Source organism: Protopterus annectens, chromosome 13.part0, assembly GCF_019279795.1.
Source record: "Protopterus annectens isolate FY-2018-M chromosome 13.part0, PAN1.0, whole genome shotgun sequence".
Taxonomy (NCBI): Eukaryota; Metazoa; Chordata; order Ceratodontiformes; family Protopteridae; genus Protopterus; species Protopterus annectens.
Genome location: NC_056747.1, coordinates 216,147,341 through 216,167,973, shown reverse-complemented (window position 1 = coordinate 216,167,973; position 20,633 = coordinate 216,147,341). Strand labels below are relative to the sequence as shown.

Below are 20,633 nucleotides of genomic sequence, written 5' to 3'. Positions count from 1 at the left end.
TAATGGCTTGTCTAGCTCCTTTTGTGTATAAGTTGCAGCTTTTATAAGCTTCTCTGAGATGAGTCAGTACATTCTGTGTGTAGGCTGCCACAAGACAAATAAAAAATGGTAATGAAATGTCTACTAGGAGCTCCGATTATTTCTGCTCAGTAATGAATGGTAGTGGCCAGTGAGGACTGTCAAGGAAGTGGAGAAAATGGGCTGAAGACAACTGTCTATTTCTACCAAATATCCTTACTGTGGATTGTTTGGTATTTGGCACAACTTTATTAGGGCAAATCCAATTCAAGTATAGTGTGAAGAAACTTTGGAGAAACACATTGATTTGTTAGTGCACTGCTGATACTCTGGTGATGACAAAGTCTTTAGCGTAAAGTATGACTTATAAAGATTAGAAGGGTGGCTATTGATTAGTAGTGAAAAAAGCAAATAATTACCCCTGATCCCTGAGATCTCCCATAATAGGCATATGGTTTATGATAATGGAATCCAGAGATATAAAATGTTTTGTTTAGTAAGGAACTCTGTAAACAGGCACACACATCATCTAAAAAATAATTTATTTAGACTTTTTAGTAGAATGTTATGGTCCACTCATTCAAATGTCATTTTGTAATCTATAAATATAGCACATGTGAGTTTGCCTTCTTCAAAGATTGAATAGATGGTATTGGTTAGGAATGTGGTGATACAGATATTACACTGAGGTTTGCATACATGATGTCTATTTGTGCGGATGTTATATTTTAAAATGCAAGTAAGAGTTTGTTTCAAATTTGTTTATAATTTTTCAAAGGACTTTGTTAGAGGATCTAGATTACCTACTGGTCTGTAGTCTTTAATTTTCTTACTGGATGCGGCCTTTGGCAGATGGATTATGGTGGAGTTCATAAACAGATTTGGAATGGAGTTAGAAAATAGCAAAAGGTGGAAACCATGAGCCTGTGCTGTTTTTGGATTTTGGCTTCCTAGTTTGATCACAAGAGGGTAAATTGTTCAGGAATTTGATGCTATGATGGTGGGAATTTTAACAAGTTTCTCCTTGATGCATTTTTGTTTTTGGTGACAGCTCTAAAGTGAACATAGGGTTAGCCTGGATAATTGTGCAGAGGCACAGTTAGCATAGACTTTCTGATATTATTGAACTTTTTCAGCTTTTTATGAGGTTGGTTTTTTAAATTGTTTTATTCCATTTAAGGTCTGTGGATCCAAACCTTCTGCACTCTTTTTTGATAGTGAAAATGAATGCCAAGATAGACTTTTAACAATATGCTGGATTTTGGCATTTTATGACTCTGCTTGAAAGATGAAAGAAGGCAAAATGTCCTTACCCATGCTGTTCCTATAAATATCTCTACCACTTTTCAAAAATATATTAATCTGCAGCTTAATTCTGTTGAAAATTGTTTTTGTTCCATCCATTTGGCTTCGATCATCTCGATGGCTTGGGTTCCCGGGGGGGGGGGGGGGATGTTGGGGCGCCTAGGAAAAGTTTGCCTCAGGGCGCTTCTAACGTAGTTACGCCACTGGGTTTATAGGGTTTTAAATTTACACAAGTTGGTACTAGCACATGAAAGATACTCTCTGATAGAGATAAGACAGTGAGAGAGAGACACACACACACACACACACACACACACACACACACACACACACACACACACACACACACACACACACACACAACCCTTGGAGCAAGAATTCTGAACGAAGACAAAAATAAAGGGAAAGACAAAGGCTCAAAATCAGTGACACATTTTAAATATTATTCATAAGCTTAGAACATTGCTAGAATAACAGGTATTGTATTCACATGCATTTTAAGAGGAATATGAAGTCTGAAACTCAAATGTCTGTCATTATTTAATGACTTCATTCCTCATTCCTCACTGATTTTTTTTTAAAAAAACACAAATTTTATGAGGAACAGACCAAAAACGTGAGGCAAAAATCTAGACATTCTCTGAAATTCGAGATAGCAATGACTTCTTGAAAAATCAGGCCAGAGAGACAACTTACATGAGTGAATATACAACAGTTTCTTTTACTGCAGCAAGTTTCTCACAGATTATGATCTGAGTATGCTGACTATCAGTTAGAATTCAAGCTGAAATACAATATGCATATTCACTGTGGGGGAAAGGTTGTTCTAAGGCAGTAGTTAAGAGAACTGTTTTGTGACAATAATACTAACATTATACATAACGTCAGGCAATGATATATTAGAAGAGGTTTGTGATTTGGGAAATTATAGTTTGAAAGACACGCTATAGTTATTTAATCTTATCCTCAAATGTATACATTTCATTGCTGTTTAGTAAATATAAAAAACAGAGCTTCATTTTTCTGGGGCAGTTTTAGCATACAAGATATAAGAATAAAAACAAGTAAAATAAACATATTGAAAACAATGCACATGTGAAGTATTTTTTTTAGTAGAAAATGCATTCATATGAAGTGGGGCAAATCCACTTTTATATAAATGCTCTGATGCGACTAAGATGTTGTACCAGCTCAGTGATTAACGTACAACACCAGTAGATGGGAATTAATTTTCTATTGTTCGTGTTGAACTTTACTAGCCATGTAACTCAATGAAATATAAATTCCTTGTACATAGTAGTTAGTGTGTAAGCAGGCATGTTAAGCACAATGAATAGCATAATGTGGAAGCAGTTTGTAAATGTTTTGCTGTAGTATCAATTGAATTTTAAATAACAGATTGCTGAGTACTGTTGAGAGGGTGGCCTAATGGTTAAGGTGTTTGCCTCACAAACACAAGATGTGGGGTTTGAGTCTCACAAGGGATAATTGGCTAGGCTTAAAATGGCTCACAAGGGCAGTTAGCTTAGTACTAATCAATGAATCTATAATATATGAACCTATGAGTAAGTTCTGTCATATATAATAAAAGAACAAAAACGCTAAAAAAGGAAACTGGTCACTGAGTCATGCCTTCTTACACATATTGTTTGCAGTTTATTTTGGGACATTTTTTGACAAGTTAAATAAAACATTGTTGTTTCCAATGTCCATAAAGTATGACACACTTATAAACTGTACTGTTTGCATTGCATGCATCCTGTTGTTATGGTTTTCTTGGTAACTCCCTAGAACTTTGCACTACATGAATACCTTTAACCAGAAACACTTTAAATGTAAAGAAAAATAGCTTTAATTAGCAGTTAGGCATTAACCTTTTTATGTTTTCTGTTTCCATTTATACTAGCATAAAGGTAGACAGTATTTTGGCCAAAAACAGCTTAACAAAACACAGTAACATTCTTGGAAATTGACTGAAGTCATTGTTGAACACTTAAAATTCCAGTATATCCATAAGTTAAAAACATACTTGCTATAAATTCACATCTGTAGTAAAATTTGACTTTATGTTTTAATTACCTTAAATCGACGATCATATTTATTAACAGAATCTGCAAAGTCTATCCTCTCTCTTTTTCCAATAAATTGTCGGAGCTCTGGCCTATCCTCCATTCCAAGGTAGTCCCCCACAAAATTGCGATTGATACTGTTTTTCCGTCTTTCCTTGAAATTCAAAAGTATACTTGAAGCTGTGGAAAGAGTTCAGATATTTTCCTTATGTGCATGAAAGCCATTTTAGAATTAATGGCAACCAAATATGGGCATTAAAAACTGCACTTTAAAGACACATTTACATCTACACAAAGTAAAATTTATGTATTACGTCCTGGAATCACACTGTACAAGTAAAATTTGCTGAAAACACATCATCGTATTGAAAATACACATCATACCTACGGTTAACCTCAAATACGACACGCATATACCAGGGAACAATTCACATCCATGGCAAGTCATAAAGGAAACTACTACCTACATATTCCACTTACAAGAATAAGGGTCATAAAGTAATTCGGCATACTTTAAGCCCACCTTCATCTTTCTAAGTAAATATAATTACCTGTGAGGCTATCATAGCACAAAAAGATATCACTAAAGTAATCCATAAAATGTTTGCAGACAGAATTCTACTTCCAGTAACCAATTTATAACCAGTTTTTGACATGATGTACAATCCATCCTTCCAACATCACATCTGACTCCTTCAGTAACTCTGTGAACAGCCATCACCAACCACAATGTTTACTAGGCAAGTAGTGAATAGAAGTACATTGCCTGACCTTTTTTCCATATTACATAGATACCAAACAATTACCTATGGATAATTTAAAGTCAGCAATACACCTTGCACACATCTACATGCTAAGTAATAACCCTCTTGATGGGTATAATCTCTTACTCTTAGATACATGCAACTGTAGTTCCAATCCCCAAAGTTAACAACCCCCTCTTTAGTATTAGATTACAGGACAATTAGTATGCTATGCCCTTTAGCTAAAATAATGGAAAAGTTACTGTACAAACAATTAATGGAATATATTTAAAAAATACAACCTATTTTTAGACAGAATCATGGATTTTGAAACAACTGCATCACGCATGTCCACATATGTATTCATGTCTCTTATGGCCATTTCTGTCTGAAGTATAGTACCATTTATGACATAAAATGTGAGCAGCTTTTTTGCATTTAACTTTTAGTAAACCTTTACTTTCAGTAAACCAGGTATGTGCATATTCCAGGCCTTGCTGGAGCTGTTTAGTAATAGTGGATTAAGAGATAACAGTACTTTGTTTGCAGTCATCAACAAACTTGGTCAGCCTCACTTGTGGGACATTGGCTTGGATGTCTGCACAATTTTACATTCAGACAGTGTACCAGCAACTTTCACAACTTTGGATCTGTTGTATACCCAATTCGTAAACCATAGAACAATCTCTGGGTATACATTAGGTTGGCCTAATTTTTTTCAATAATTCCAGCATAGGGAATAGTATCAAAAGCCACAGCCAGGTCAAGATAAGCAATATACTCAGACTGACTGCCGTCTGCAGCAAACTGTAACCTTTTCAAGGACACTTACTAGATTCAGGAGGCAGGACCTGCCTTTCGTAAAAAGCTGAGTGGGGACAAGTTCAGTTAAGTGTCCTATGCCTGCAGATATGAGTTCTGCTATGATATTTTTCAATGCTTTGACATTTAAAGCTGGTGGTGCTGAAGGGACTATAAGTACATGGGTCTGCAGAGGTGCCAGCTTTTGTGTAGAGGTGTCATGGTGGCTGCTCTCAAGGCATCAAGCACAAACTCCCTGGAAAGGCCAAGGTTGAACAATGTAAGAAGAGACTCAGGTAATTCATAGTTAACATTCATAAGAATGCAAACTCATATGTTGCTGGTCTCATAGAAGTATTATTTTTAGCTTTTGACAGGGATTCTATGACTTTTTCCAAGGTAATTTTAAGGGGACTACATTTTCAGGGATAATGGAGGCAACAATGTGGGTAGGTGGGATTAAGTACCTCTAAATTTGCCTGCTATTCTAATACCTATATCCATGAGATCAGAGTGTGAGATGCCATTACTGATGAGCTCAGTGCCTCGTTTGACATTATTCCTTAATTTGCTGATTTAAGTGAAGAAATAGTTGTAGTTTCCTTTGGTATGTGCGGGAACCCTAAATTTGTATTCTGCTTTACATTTCTTCCTTGCCGGTATGTTACAGTATGGTACTGAAGTACGAAGATGGGCATTTCCAACAACGTTTCATTGTTTTCCTTCATTTATTATACAATTTGTTTATATAGGAATTCCACCAGAGAGGTTTACTCCTGAATTTACTGCTACATTTATGGTGAATGTTTACTGACTATTCTATGCAGCTGTTTAGGTGATTGTGAAAGACAGAGGTGACTGCAGCAGCCCTCTCTGCTGGGTCGGTTTGGAAGGAATTGTTGGAAGTGGTACACATGTCTTCTACAAGCTGAAGTAAGTTTGCTCTGAAGAAGTCCCTAACCGTGGTCTCATTTGTTGATGGGATAGTACAACTAGGGCTGACAAAGAAGATGGTCAGTTTGTCATCAGATTTATCCAGGGATGAGGTGGTGTGGGGCGGGTAAGTAAGAATCAGGTCAAGAATGTTAGAGCCTCAAGGAGGTACTTCTACAATTTTCTCCAGTGCATTGGCATTAACAAAGTTTAAAACATGCTGATCATAGCTATTTTCAGAGGTGTAATTGTGCCAGTGAGTGCTTGGGCAATTGAAGTCCCCTAGTAATAGGGAATTTGGTTTAATATGTAATGCCTCAGTGGAGTTAAGGTAATTTCCATGATCTTCAGGTGTGAGGTGTGGCATTGATATGGCTCTGTAGCTTATAGTGAAATAATATTTGGATTTATTAAGGGTGTTTGGATCTACAGGAGGTCCATTTTAGAGTTATGAGTAATCTGATGTGATATAATAGTGATTCTAACAAATACAGATGCCCCCCCACAGTTACTCAAGGGTCTGAAGGCATAAAATGCACTAAATCCTGGTATAGAAGGTGTGTTGTCATTGCAGTAATACACTATTTAGTAACTTGACAAATATGAAGCCGTTCAAGGTGCATGAGGAGCTCATGTTCTGGCTTTTTTCTATTTAGACTCCTAGCATCGGGTAGTGCCACAATGATGTTGTCCTAATTTGAGTTTGAGTCCGTTATGTAGGAATGTCCACTATGGCAATTCTGCCTAAAAATAGCACTATGGGAACAGCAAAGACCTTAGCCCTGGTATGGGAGGTGCAAGCCATCCCTAACAAAACAGGAAGTCTTATTTAATACCTCATGCCAGATTGACACATATTAGAATCCCATTAGAATGATAACAATTACATAGCTAATTGTAAAATCTGATGATCCTGTCTTGGTATCTAGGCATCATTCTTGGTGAAGGCAAGATACAAGTGGCTTTCCTGCATCTAACACATGCATAGTATATTGCATCATATCTCTCTGTCTGCATGACCCTCTGCAATGAGTGCCTCAGGTTGTAGTCATATTAGTCTAGCTTAAGGCTTCTTAGGGCCATTGTAACATCACATAGCCAAGCATGGACAATAGCTTACTGTTAGAAAAATATGTATTAGTAATATACATGCTTAGTGCATTCGATGTTTAAAAAGGGTTAGCACATTTATTCTATTTCACACTACATAAATCTGCACGAGCTACTGAGACATTCCAATCCTGTTATGTCATAAAAATATGTGCAGCTATGATCTGCTTATGCTTTGGAAATTAACAGGAAAGCATTTGATTTCTGCTAATGTCATGAAAATAATAATAGATGTTTCATTTCTACTAATGTCATGAGATTTAAACAAAGACTTATTGATTTTCTGCTTATGCTATGAGAAAAGTACATAACTGCTGAAGCTATTGATAATGAAAACAAAGGCTGCTTGAAAATATAAACCGTAGTCAGCATTACTTGTACCTAAGCTAGAAATGTACCTTGAAATGTAACACATATATATTAGAACTGCACAATTGAAGAATAGAAAGTTTGTATGGGCTAAAAATAAAGCCCCAAGGCCAGGTTGTTTTTCTCAAATGTTTTTCATAAATCTGGACATGTCAGCAGGAAATCTAAGTAACATTTTCTGTAGAATAATACAGAAAGCTGTGTCTAACTACGTCAACCATAGAAAAGTAACATTTCATAGAACTGTATAAAAGAAGCATACTGCCTACTAGTAATTTAGACAAAATCCTGTATCTGCATGTTTTGTCTCCTTGCTGCAAGTAATAAAAGGTGCCATACCTGAACCTTACGTGAATTGGTCTTTGAAGTTTTTTCCTTTGACACTTACAGTCACCTCGTTCTTTTCCAGTCAGGTGAGTATGGAGTCTGTTTACCTAACTATAAAGTCACCTATGACCAAAACATTTCTGTATGTGTAAATAGACCTATTGGGCCTTATCAGCTTAAACCTGCTTTCCCAAAGACCTTTGGGTATGTGTGATCTTGCAAGTTCAGGCAAATATTTCTTTACAGCCTCAGCATAAATTATGGGCCTAATAGTGCTCTGGTAGTTAAATAAGTAAATAAATATGTGTTTATAATTCATTCCTTTACTTTCCATTCATTTGACAAAGTATGATAGTTACCAGTAAATCTAACTAAGGATTCTTTGAATTATGCCTAGGCAACCATGGTTGTTTGAAATTGCATCATGGGATTGTCCTGTATTCTATAATTCTCTGACATAACAGGGTTGTATTTATTTACTTTTGGATTTAACTACTCTAGTTTTATAAAATATTGAAGCCTGAACATGTTTTGAAATTTATAGCTCATATAATGTACTGTGAATTATTCTTTCTTGTATTCTGTATGTCTAGTTAGATTATTTTGCTGACAATGCAGATCTATAGTTAATGGAAAATGTGATATTTTATGTGATATGATTATGCATATTACATGGTGAGAGCTTCCTTCCCTGTTCCCCTGAAGCCTTAGTTTTAGTTTATCCTATGTTTTTTATTTCCAAATAACTGTAGAACGATTGTCAGCCATCCTCATGATGTATAGACACAGGGATCTTTTACATCAGTTGTAACCTAGAAACATTGATTATTCCAAGTGACAACTGGTAGTTCTGACAGTAACTGATCAATGTTTATTATCTTTGAAGGAAACTGAATTACTTTATTTGTGTAGCAATGTTTCAAATGATTTACCAACTTGGTAATAACATTATATTGGCAGAGGACTGTAAAGGGCAAGCCAGAGGAGAAATGAACAGTTGGCAAGTTTAGAACAATGTGTACATTAAAATAGCTGAAAAAATGATCCAAGTTGATTTGACTAATGAAACGTGGTTCTGGTTTTTTTAACAATTTCAGAAAAAAAAATGCTTTGAAACTCCCTGAACTTTAGGGATGAAGCCAGTGTGAATAGATTAAGGAGTGGCTTCTTCAGGGCTTGCTTGATATTATTATTAAATAGCCAGGTAAGTCATCTGGTCTCATAGAGGAAGTATTTTTAGTCTTTTACAACTCCTTTAATTCATGAGGTCTGATGATGACGATGGAGTCTGAGGGCTGCAGGGATAAATGGGCTTTGAATAGTAATTTCTGGGGTGAAACTTGTACTGAATTTATCAGCTAGTATGTTGGTAGTGTCTGCTGGGTCAGAGTAAGTGGTGCCTTCTTGAATAAGTTCTGAACAATGTTGGGTTTCTTAATGTAACAAAAGGAAGATTTGTGTGTGGGCTGCCTAAGTAGTTATAGTGTTTTTATTTTAAGTTGTTGTCCTTAGATTTGCTGTATACTTTATGGAGTTTTTCTTCCTTTTATAGTAGAATTTCTTTTTATTGGTAGACCACCAAGGTGTTTTGCTTTTAAACTACACATTATGTTTAGATGTGATAGATACTGTCAGTTCTATACATTTATCTTTTTTAAGTGAGTATAAAATTATTTTGTGCAGCTTCCTGCTAAGATTAAGTCTGGAATTAAATTCATCATTGAATTTGATGAGATTTATACATCTGAAAATGTTAAATTCTGAAATATTGGTATATTCCGGTTTAGAGGTTCTAGTGGTGAAGGTCTTTAGTTTATGATGCTACTTAATCAGTGTAGTAGACATCATGGGAATAGTACATGAAGACGTTATATTTGTAATGACTGGGTCAAGGATATTACACCTTATAGAGAATTTATTAACAATCTGTTCTGGGTTTTGTTTATGAAATCTAAGAACTTTTGGGTGTATCTTACATTTGACATATAGGAGCTCCAGTTTGTCGATGGGTAGTTACAGTCTCCTATAGTAAAGAAGTTTTTGTTTATAGGGAGTTCATTGTTTCCATCTAGGAACTATATTTATTTATTTATTGACATTTGTTAACCGGGTTAGTCCAACTGGGATTTTGTCCCATTTTCAGTGGAGACCCGAGGAGAAAATCTCCAGAAAATACAATATATAATTACAGTACAAGAAAAACAAGTATTACAAACAATAATAGCAAACAATAGAAATAAACAACTACATGTGAAGATTATAATTAAAAGAGAAAATAAATTAAACATTTTTTTTCTTTTCTTCTCTGGACAAAAATTCTTTGTTACTGTATAATGAGGGAGAGTCAAGAGTGTCAGTAGGATCTACTGAGAGTGATGTGAGTATGGGGGGAGGGGAGAGCTAAGTAGGGTCTTAGCAGGGACAGGTTCTGGAGTTGAATAAATGTGTCTTCAGTTCTTTTTTAAATAGTGGAGTGTGAGAGATAGAGCTTATGTCCAGAGGAAGTTTATTCCAAGCTTGGGCGGAGAGATCGAGAAGGGTTATAGATAGAGACTAGGAGAGATAAAGATGGACAACAGGAGGGTTTAAAGAGCATAGAGTGCAGCATGTGAAATTGGTAGAGATGTAGTAGTTGTGGGAGCTCCAGCCATTGTAGAGACTTTAAGGCAATACAGTGGTGCGTGTTGTTTGGGGAGTTAGTGATGAATCTGGCTATTTTGTGGTAGGTTTGTTGAAGTTTGTTCAGGGTAGTTTAAATATTTGTGAGAACTGGGGCAGCATAGAGGAGAGAGGGGAGGAAAAGTGCTTGTCCAAGGGTGAGTCTAGCCTCAGGAGTGAGGTATTTTCTGTTCCGATATAGGATACCTAGTTTCTGATGGGTTTTCTTTATGCATTGCTGTATGTGTTGATTGAATTTTAGTTCATCGTCAATGATGACCCCTAAGAGTTTAGTGTGGGTGTCAGGTTGGATGGCTGTATTATTACAAGACATAATGACAAAGGATGATCTATGATGAGCAAGAGAACGGGGCAGGAAGAGCAAGAGTTTGTTTTTTTTTGGATTGAGGATTATAAGTTTTTTGAAAGCCATTCTTCGGTGGAAAGTAGAGCTTTTTGGGTTAGAGTGTGTAGGTCAGAGATGTTGTCAGCTGTAGAAATAATAGTGGAGTTATCAGCATATTGTATGAGGGATGACTGATTGCAAGAGGTGAAGACGTCATTGGTGAAGATGTTGAATAAAAGGGGACCTAAGATGGAACCTTGTGGAACACCAGTAGAGATAGGCAGGAACGGAGAATAGGATGAGAGCCATTTGACTGATTGTTGGTGTCCAGATAGATAGCTAGTGAACCAGCTGAGGGTGGAGGAGGATAGGTGAAAGTTTGCAAGTTTAGATAGAAGTAAAGGATGGGATACTGTATCAAAAGCTTTGGAGAGGTCTAGAAAGAGACAGGAGGTAACTTTATTATTGTCCAGGGATTCTGCAATGGTGTGGGTGAAGGAGAGTAGAGCAGTAGTAGTGCTGTGATAGGGGCGGAAACCATGTTGAGTAGTGGTGAGTAAGTTGTGATTGAGAAGGTGATTAAGAAGCTGTGTATGGATACATTTTTCTAGTATCTTAGATGGGGGGGTAGAATGGCAATAGGTTGATAGTTGGTTGGGTCAGTGGAGTTGCCTCCTTTATGGAGAGGGGTAATGTAGAAAGATTTCCAAAGAGTAGGAACAGTAGATTCTAGTATAGATCTATGAATTAATATAGTCACTGGTTAGGCAATAGAGTCAGCTGCAGGTATGAGGAAGGTAGGAGGTAATTTGTCAGTAGAGAGAGAGCAGGGTTTGAGTTTGAGCAGTAGAGATTTGATGTAAGAAGTGGGAAGTGGCTGGAAGGAGAATAAAGTGTTATTGGGGGTAGGTGTTGGGTCTGGTAAGGAGTAGGAGTTAGGTTGAGAGGGTAGGTGATTTTGGATGGAGAAAATGAAGTGGGAATTAAGTAGGGTAGCTGTTTCCTCCGGAGTCGAGTTTGGGTAGGGGGATGGGTTAGTGGGTGGGCCTGGGTAAAGGATGCTATTAAGTGCTGACCAGAATTTCCAGGGGTTAGATCTATGTTTATGCTGGCCTGAGCTATAAAATGCTTTTTTTGTCTATAATTGTCTGTTTTTTGGCAAGATTACATAGTTGTCTGTATTTGAGAAGATGAGGAATTTGTTTAGTTTTGATCCAGGCTTTCCGGACACTGTCTCTTTGTTTCATGATGGTCTTAGTTTCTTTTGAAAGCCAGGGGGCATGATTAGATTTCACTCTGATCATCCTAGAGGGAGCTTGGGAGTCCAGAGTATTCAGGAAAATGCTATTAAAAGTGTCAACGGCATCATTCAGGGGGAGTTGTCTAAGGATGGACCAGCCAATGTTTTGTAGAAGTGAGTTAAACTGTGAAGAATTAAATGAGGATAGTTTCTGACAATCCCTAAAAAGGTGGGGTTTAGGAGTATGTGGGTCATATCTTAGGATAGAGGTATGGAGATGGTCACTAAGGGAGTCTGGTAGGGTTTTGGGCTGGTGGTAATGTTGAGGGGAGTTGGTAAGAATCCAGTCTATTGTGGAGCTGGAGGTTGTATTTTTGTGGAAACGAGTGGGGGTAGAAATGAGTTGGTGGAAACCATGAAGGTGAATACTAAGTAAGGGAGAGTCAGTAGAAAGTTTTGACCAATCTATATTGACATCACCAAGGATGAGTGTTTCATAAGCTATGTTGAAAGAGAGCCAGAATAATATGTTTTCGAGAATGGGTACATTGTTGCCAGGAGGAATATAGATGGAAGTGATAGCAAGTTTTTTGTGAGGATTCAGATGAAAGTTTAGAATGAGGAGTTCAGCAGGGTGGAAGTTAGGAATAGGTGTCGGGTATGGTGAAAGGTTAATGCTGTTAGAGTAGAGGATGGCTACACCACCTCCTTTTTTTGACATTCTATCAGAGCGGTAGATGTTGTAACCAGGAGGGAGTATTTCACTGTTTGAGGTATGTGGCTTGAGCCATGTTTCCGATAGGGATAGGATGTGAGGGGTGTTGTAAGCTATCCGAGAGTGCAGTTCAGTAATTTTATTTGCTAGGCTTTGAATGTTTAGTGAATAAAAGGTTAGGTGTTTGCATGGTATTGAGTAATGGGACTGAGGTTTTATATCTGGTAGGTTGTTGGAAGAGGGTTGTGAGGAGGAGGTAGTTAAGGTAGATAAAGGGGGGGAGGAGCCAGGTGAAGAGGGGCCAGGGTTGGGGTGGATGTCCCCTGAGGAGAGTAATTGTTTATAGAGAAAAGCACTTGATGTGAAAAGTAGATAGTATTTGGGAGGTCTTGATTTAGTCCTATTAGAAGGTTTGAGAATTTGAAATATGTCTTTTGTACAGAGTTGTGGTAGAAGAGTTACATAGGTCTGGAGAGATGGAAAAAGAAGAAGAAGTAGGAAAGCTGTAGTGTGAGTGAGAGGTGGGGGAACAAAATAATGGATTTGAGAGGTAGAAGTGATAGGATGTAGTAATAAAGAGCATAATGAGTAATGTTGCAGATATAAGTAGATGCAGCATGATGAGTAGTTTGGTTAAGGAGGGAAGAGGGGAAATGTAAGAAATTATATAAAATAGGTGAATATGTTAAGTGTGATTCGATGTTGGATTGTGGGAGTGGTAATAAACAGGAAGTGGAATTGTAGTGGATGGCTGGGCAGGAAGGGGAGGGATGGTTAAGTAAAAAGGAAACTGTACAGGGGTGGGTGGGAATGGGGGTAGGGTAAGGGAGCGAAGTGAGCCCGAGTGTAGTGAGGGCGAACGGAGCAGGGCTAAACCCAAAAGGAAAGTCTGAGAAAAAAACAATCATTGAAAGAGAAAGAAAGGGAGAGGAAAGTGTGTAGTGTTCTAGCTAAAAGCAGAGGTAGTGGGCCTGAGATTAGGACAGCAGGAGGTAGGAAGCAAGGCACAAGACTATAAATGTAAGGAAGAGCAGGGTAGGACAAGGTAAAGGGAGTTATTAGAATATCTTACTGTGGTAGACAGGAAAACAAGCAGATTATAAGATGAATGGGTAAAGAGAAAAGAGTAGTTCAGAAAGGAGGTGTGGTTAACAGTGGAGAGGAGTAGGGCAGAGAGGGGGGTAGGAAGACTGAGGAATGTTCAGGTAAGAGTTGGAGGAAAAGGTAGATGAGAGGGAGCAGTCAGCAGGTGGGCTGCAGCCAACACAGGGGTAAACCAGAGGTTATAGGCAGCAAATATAATCTTCAGGTGAGCAGTACATACTTAGATAAATTCCACTAAGGAAGGAAACAGACTGCAGATGTTTGACAGAAGGTGGTTTTCCAGAGAGTTGGGGCCTGAAGTAGAGTCAGGAAAGCACAGGTAGCAATTAGGTAAACTTAGATTAATTCCACTAAGGAAGGAAACAGACTGCAAATGTTTGGCAGAAGGTGGTTTTCCAGAGAGTATGGGCCTGAAGTAAAGTCAGGGAAGCACAGGTAGCAATTAGGTAAACTCAGATAAATTCCACTAAGGAAGGAAACAGACTGCAGATGTTTGGCAGAAGGTGGTTTCCAGAGAGTTAGTACTATACTTGAAGGAACAACAAACACACTTAGCTGAGAGGGGGACTTTAACCCTCAGGCATCATTACCTGCATGCTAAAAATGAAAATGAGCTATATTTGATTATTAGGGGACATAGTGGGCGTCCAGTAACAGGATATCAACTGATAGTTGGTTTTGATTAGTGCAATTTAGAGGTCAATGGGTTCTATTTGTGGGTTCCTGGGGTTCTGTGCAGAGGTGATATGTTCCTATAAATATGGAGATGCCATCAGAGTTACCATCAGGGCTGAAAGAATGGCAGGTGCAAAACTTGTGTATGGAGGTAGTACTTTCTACACATTTAAACAAAGTTTCAGTAATTACCCAGACTTGGATGCACTCCAATTGTAGGAGAGCCTGAAGGTCATGCATTTTGTTGTTGTCTTCCATCATTGATCACAGCTGCCTTAATGTAATCCTGCTTTGGATATGTTGTGCTGGTTAGGCTGGAATGTCCTGGACTGTGCCTAAAAAGGCACTATTATATATAGTAATCTAACTATTATATATAATATATATTATATAGGGCAGCAAAAGTTTTAGCTATTATGCAGAAGCCATGGATTAAGATATGCAGACCATATCTGGCAATGTAAGTAGGACTGTTTATCATATCATTCCATGTAGATACATACTGGATCCCCCAGGAATGACACCAATTGTTAAGTCAATTGTTAAAGCCATTATCTTTTCATTGTATGTAGGAATAATTCTTGGAGAAGGAAGATAATGTTCAGGTACTATACTTGAAGGAACAACAAACACACTTAGCTGAGAGGGGGACTTTAACCCTCAGGCATCATTACCTGCATGCAAAAAATGAAAATGAGCTACTTGGACAACATTTTTGTGGTTCATCAAACAAGCTGGTGGTTTGTTTTTATGACCTTTCGTATCTATATCCACATCAATGTGTGCAGTAACTACCTGTTCTTAAAGACTGTGAGTGGTACTATAATGTAGTCAACAAACATAACAATACAATTCAAATTTTCTTAAACCATAAATACTGTTTGTATACGTTAAACCATAAATATGCCTACAGTGTTGTCATTTATTTCTGTTAACAATCTAGCACTGTATCTAAATTTCACTTTCAAGACATAATACTTTAATTTTGGAATACATTTCCTCTTACTGATCCAAAGGAATACATAAATAATTTTGTGGGAGTCTGAGTACTGCTAATACCTTTTTTTTAGATTTTGAAGGTCTGGATATTTTTATAGGGATTTAAGAGCTTTTTCTGTTGTTACAATGTCTGATTCTTTAGTAATTTGGTTTCCTTTCAATTAGTGTTCATTATCTGGGGATAAGAGGTCATCAATATCAGACAGAAGTCTTGTTCCTTCCTTTTCTTTACAAAGTGTTTGAAAAATAATAATATCCGGGACTTTCTGCCAGCCAATAATATTCCTAATAATTTATTATGTAACTCTGTCTCATACACACACACTGCTAAACTAACTTTTATACTTTTTACCCATCACCTGATGTCATACCATAATAAAATTAGCTTAGATGTCTTTAATGAGAAGCTTTTATTTATTATTTTCCTTCCTTTATAGTTAAAAGTTAACCTTGCTGACCATTTATCAGTAACACGGACCCAGCTACAAACACATGGTATCAAGCAAAACGGCATTATCTGTAATCAGGGTGTTTGGGACACTTTTTGGAAAATTTGGATCATAAGGTTAATATTTGGATCTTAATGCTTTTTTTTCTAGACATGTAGGTACGGTTTTGCTTACCTTCTTCTCTCATTTGTTCATACTTTCTTCGTGCAATGTAGCGCCTCCATGCTTTCTGAATAGTCCGTGCAAAAGTGTCAAACTTTCGTTCTCGCATCTCTTCCAACAAGAATAACTGACATAGACATTAAAAAGCATTAGAATACACTTGTGAAACAATTGGCTGCATGATTCAGCAATGAATCAACTGCTTACTTCATCTATACAAACAGAAGAGTTAAACAACTACCATCCTGGAATAAAAAGACTAATATTGGTAGTATAAGCAGATTCCTTTTTTGTGGGGTTGTTTTCATTCTAAACTTACTTTAAATATTCTCGTTTGAACCTATTTACTTTGTAAATGTAAACCTGACTGTTTTCATGCAGATTAAAATTTAAGCTGCAGTAAAGTTAATGCAATCTGAGTCTAGCCTGTATGTATTCTTGCTATTTTGTGATATATACACATATCTGTCTATATAGATATATATGTATATATATATATATATATATATATATATATATATATATATATATATATATATATATATATATAGATATAGATATCCATATATAAATATATGTACACACACACACACACACATATATATATATATATATATATATATATATATATATATATATAGATCTACCTGAAAACATTGAAAGCTTGAAATGCTGATGACGAGAAGACCGACACTGGAAGACCGACAACTGAAATGATCGACAATTCAAAATCCCGACGCTGAAAACACAGACATGTGAACCGAGCGCGACTGTGTAAGTATGCGATAGTGACGGACATTAGGGTTAGGGTGCGGGTAAGATAAGTGTGTGTTAGTGACGGACATTAGGGTTAGGGTGCGGGTAAGGTAAGTGTGCGATAGTGATGGACTTTAGGCTTAGGGTGCGGGTAAGGTAAGTGTGTGATAGTGACGGACTTTAGGGTTAGAGTGCAGGTAAGGTAAGTGTGCAATAGTGAATGACTTTAAGGGTTAGGGTGCAGGTAAGGTAAGTGTGCGATAGTGACGGACCTTAGGGTTAGGGTTTGGGTTAAGGTTAATGCATAGATAGTTGTGTATGTAAGGTTAGTGTAGGTATGTAAGGTTTTTGGTGTGCTTGTGTTGTGTGTGTGTTTTACGGAAATGGATTTGTTTTTTTTTGTTGACTGTCGGGATTGTGGTTTGTCGGGCATGTAAATTGTCGTGGTTTTGAACTGTCGGTTTTGTGGTGTCAGTGATCTCGTTGTCGGTGTTTTCACCGGCATGTCAATGTTTTCAGGTAGATCCATATTTATAAATATATATATATATTTATATATATATATATATATATATATATATATATATATATATATATATATATATATCTATATATAAAAATGAAGATTCCATATGAGTAGTTTTCAGCTAGCAAAATTTATATATAGGGCACTTCATGCAGTGGGTGCAAAGCAGATATAGGAATTAATTAGAGACTAGGTACTTAAACTTTTCACATGTTGAGGAGGTATAATAGCCGAGCAATAGGCTATATGTGTCCTGCTGCAGGAATCAGCAAAGTCGGTGGATATTGTTACAGATATAAGTGGTGGTATGTTATTAAGGTAGGCTGCGAGAGTACCTGAATGTCTCACCTGGTTCAATGGTAGGTCTATAAGGGTGATGAACAGAAAGAAGTAGACAGGCAGGAAAAATGGTAGGACAACGTAATTTTTTCTTTGTATTGATAAGTGCATTTAATAATTATTATCTTTGCCAATGTAGCCTAAGTTGTGGCTGAAAAGGGTCCTTGGACCAGTTTACTTTCCTGGTTACCAAAGGATAAATAAATATGAACTAGAAAAAAGGAGGGGACACATGACAGAGCTAATTGAGGAGCTAGTAAAGCACATTTTAAGTCTGCATAATTCTATATATTACACATTGTCCCCGACACTCACCCCTAACTATATATACCAACTCTGGGATCAGATAGAGCATATTTCCCCAAGATGGGCAAGTTTAATTTTCATTGTTTTCATTTTGAGAAAATAGCATTTGGGATTTTGGTCTTTTGGGATTTGAAAGGGAATTGGTACGCGCACACACACACACACACACACACACACACACACACACACACACACACACACACACACACACACACACACACACACACACACACACACTTAAATGAGAATGCACTTTTGCGAACAATGGTATACCAAAGCACAAAAACAAACAAACCAAAAAAATACTAGAACATAATTTTGCAGCCCCTCACCCCCTCATCCCCCGCTAGTTATATATACTAACTCCAACATTGCACTGCAGTGGGAAAAATGGTATATTTCCTTATCCCCACTGTAACATGATCTATAACAGCACATTCTCTCAATATTATAGTTTCTCTCCCGTAAACCATCTAATAGCAAATACGGTACTACCACAGGATCCCAGAACCGGTAACCGTGCTTTGGTAAACTGTTCACAAAAGTGCATTTTCATCTAGTGCACTTTTGATGAAGTAGGTTCGGCTTTCTGTTCTTTGGAAAAGTGTGTTTTCGAAGAACAGAAGTAAACATATATATATATATATATATATATATATATATATATATATATATACAAACACACATACATACATACACACACACACAAAAAATATTTATTTATTTGACATTTGTTGACCGGGTTGGTCCAGCTGGGACACAGCCCTTTTTCAGTGGAGACCTGGGAAGAAAAGCTCCACAGTTAATACAAACATGCAAAAGTTACACTGATACATAAAGAATATACAAATCTAAGTAGATATAAACAAAATTAGGTTAACATGAATGGTAATTAGTTTGTACATATCAGCACTTGTTAAGGTACAGTGCAGAAGTATAAAGAAGTCATAGAGGGCAAGGACTAGTGGTTATTGTGTAATAAAAGGTGGGTGAGTATGGGTTTCTAAAATTAGTCATTCTACTGTTAAAAGCTATACATCAGTGCGGATTAATCCCGCTGAGAGTGGGATACGAGGTGGTAGTATGAAATGATTTTATACGAGTGAGGTTAGGGACAGAGTATTAGGTAAGATAGCTTGCAAAGTTGAACAGGAGAGATAGGAGGAAGGTTGGGGTTTCACTGCAATAGGAAATGGTGAGAGCTGTATCGCCTAGAGAGGTGGGTCAGTCAGGGGGGAGATAGCATTGACATAGTTTATATTTTGCTTAAGTGATTTTTTACTGCCTTTCTGAATTGGAGTTTGGGTCTGATGTTTCGGATATCAAGGGGTAGTTTGTTTGTTTAGTGGTAGTTAGTTTGCATATATATTACTATCTCTGAGCAGTTAAAAACATTTTATGTTCATATGTTCACTGAGCCTGGGTAACTTATCTGCTGATAATCTGATTTGCCATTTTGCTTCCTTGTATTTAAGACCTACATTATGGTCTCCCTCAAAGTAATTTAACCTTACAGCATCTATGATAAAAACACAAATTCCTTGAAATCATCACATACCCTTGCATGTTTAGCAAAATAATTACTAAGACTACCTTTATTACATAAATTCTTTTAGATAATTTCCTGATAAGTCTTTCCTTTGTAGTAACTATTACATGTTCCACATGTCGCTATGTATACAATTCCTCTGGAATTGCAATCAAATCTGCCCCTCACTCAAATTTGTATATTTACTCCTTTAAAAATCACATTAGATGGTTCACTAATAAATCTGCAATATTTCCAATTATTACATTTGTAAGTACTTGTTACAGAAAAATCAACTTCCTTTTCCATACTAGAGCTTTCTCAGATAGATTTTAGTTTGTTACCTCTTTTATATGTAGTTTTTTCTCCTAACATCTTTGTCAGGTATTTGTTGCCCAAAATAATTTTCCAATTATCTACCGTAATTTCTTTATAACATACATATCAATGATCTGCTATAAGAGGTCCATTCAACAGCTTTCACATTGTGTACATTTTCTAAAAATTGTGAATAATCTACTACACCTGATTTTAAAATAGGTTTAAATTTACTTTTTTGGGATAAAAACCTCTCTCATGATTCTATCTACAAAACTACTATTACAACCTCTTTCTGAAACATAATTTCAAATGGCAAGCAGCTAAAAAATTTTGATCTTTACTGGATAACCTACTTAACCTAATAAATTGTCCTTTAACTACGTTTATCTTCATATCTGTCAGATGTTGACAATGCTTATGTAAATGAGGTTTGGTAACAAACCAGTTTGTCCAGTGACATATTCAGGTGGGGGCTTAGTTAGAAATAGGGATGAGTTTTATGGGGTTAAGGGAAGAAACTAGTTGGGGGGAAGGAAAGGGTTAAGTAGGAAAGTAGGATTGGAAGGAAGTGAGGTAAGGGTTGGGAGGGGCTTAATAAGTTTTGTGAGAGTGTAACTGGGAAGGAATCACATTTTGGTGTCAACTTGCTACCTGCCCTCCCTCCCTGTTTGGAGCATTGGGATGGTGTTTTTTTTGGGGGGGGGGGTGGTGGAGAAGGGGGCCAGGCTTGTCCCTCTTCTGTCCCTCCCCTCTGGTGTTGGAGGTTAATTGCAATGAGTTGGGAAATGCAGGAGAGCAGTTGGACACTGGCTGACAAGTATAAGTAAGCAAGCG

General features: G+C 37.0%; 1 protein-coding gene across 1 annotated transcript in view; it reads right to left on the bottom strand.

Moving 5' to 3' along the window:
- The window catches only part of MYO1F (myosin IF), a 1,136,901-nt gene that overhangs the window by 125,931 nt on the left and 990,337 nt on the right, over window positions 1-20,633 (bottom strand). The window contains exons 20-21 of the mRNA XM_044053742.1: window positions 16,036-16,150; window positions 3,403-3,572 (exon numbers count right to left, since the gene is read on the bottom strand). Coding sequence (XP_043909677.1) covers window positions 3,403-3,572; window positions 16,036-16,150 — 285 coding nt within the window. The remainder of the gene's footprint in view (window positions 1-3,402; window positions 3,573-16,035; window positions 16,151-20,633) is intronic.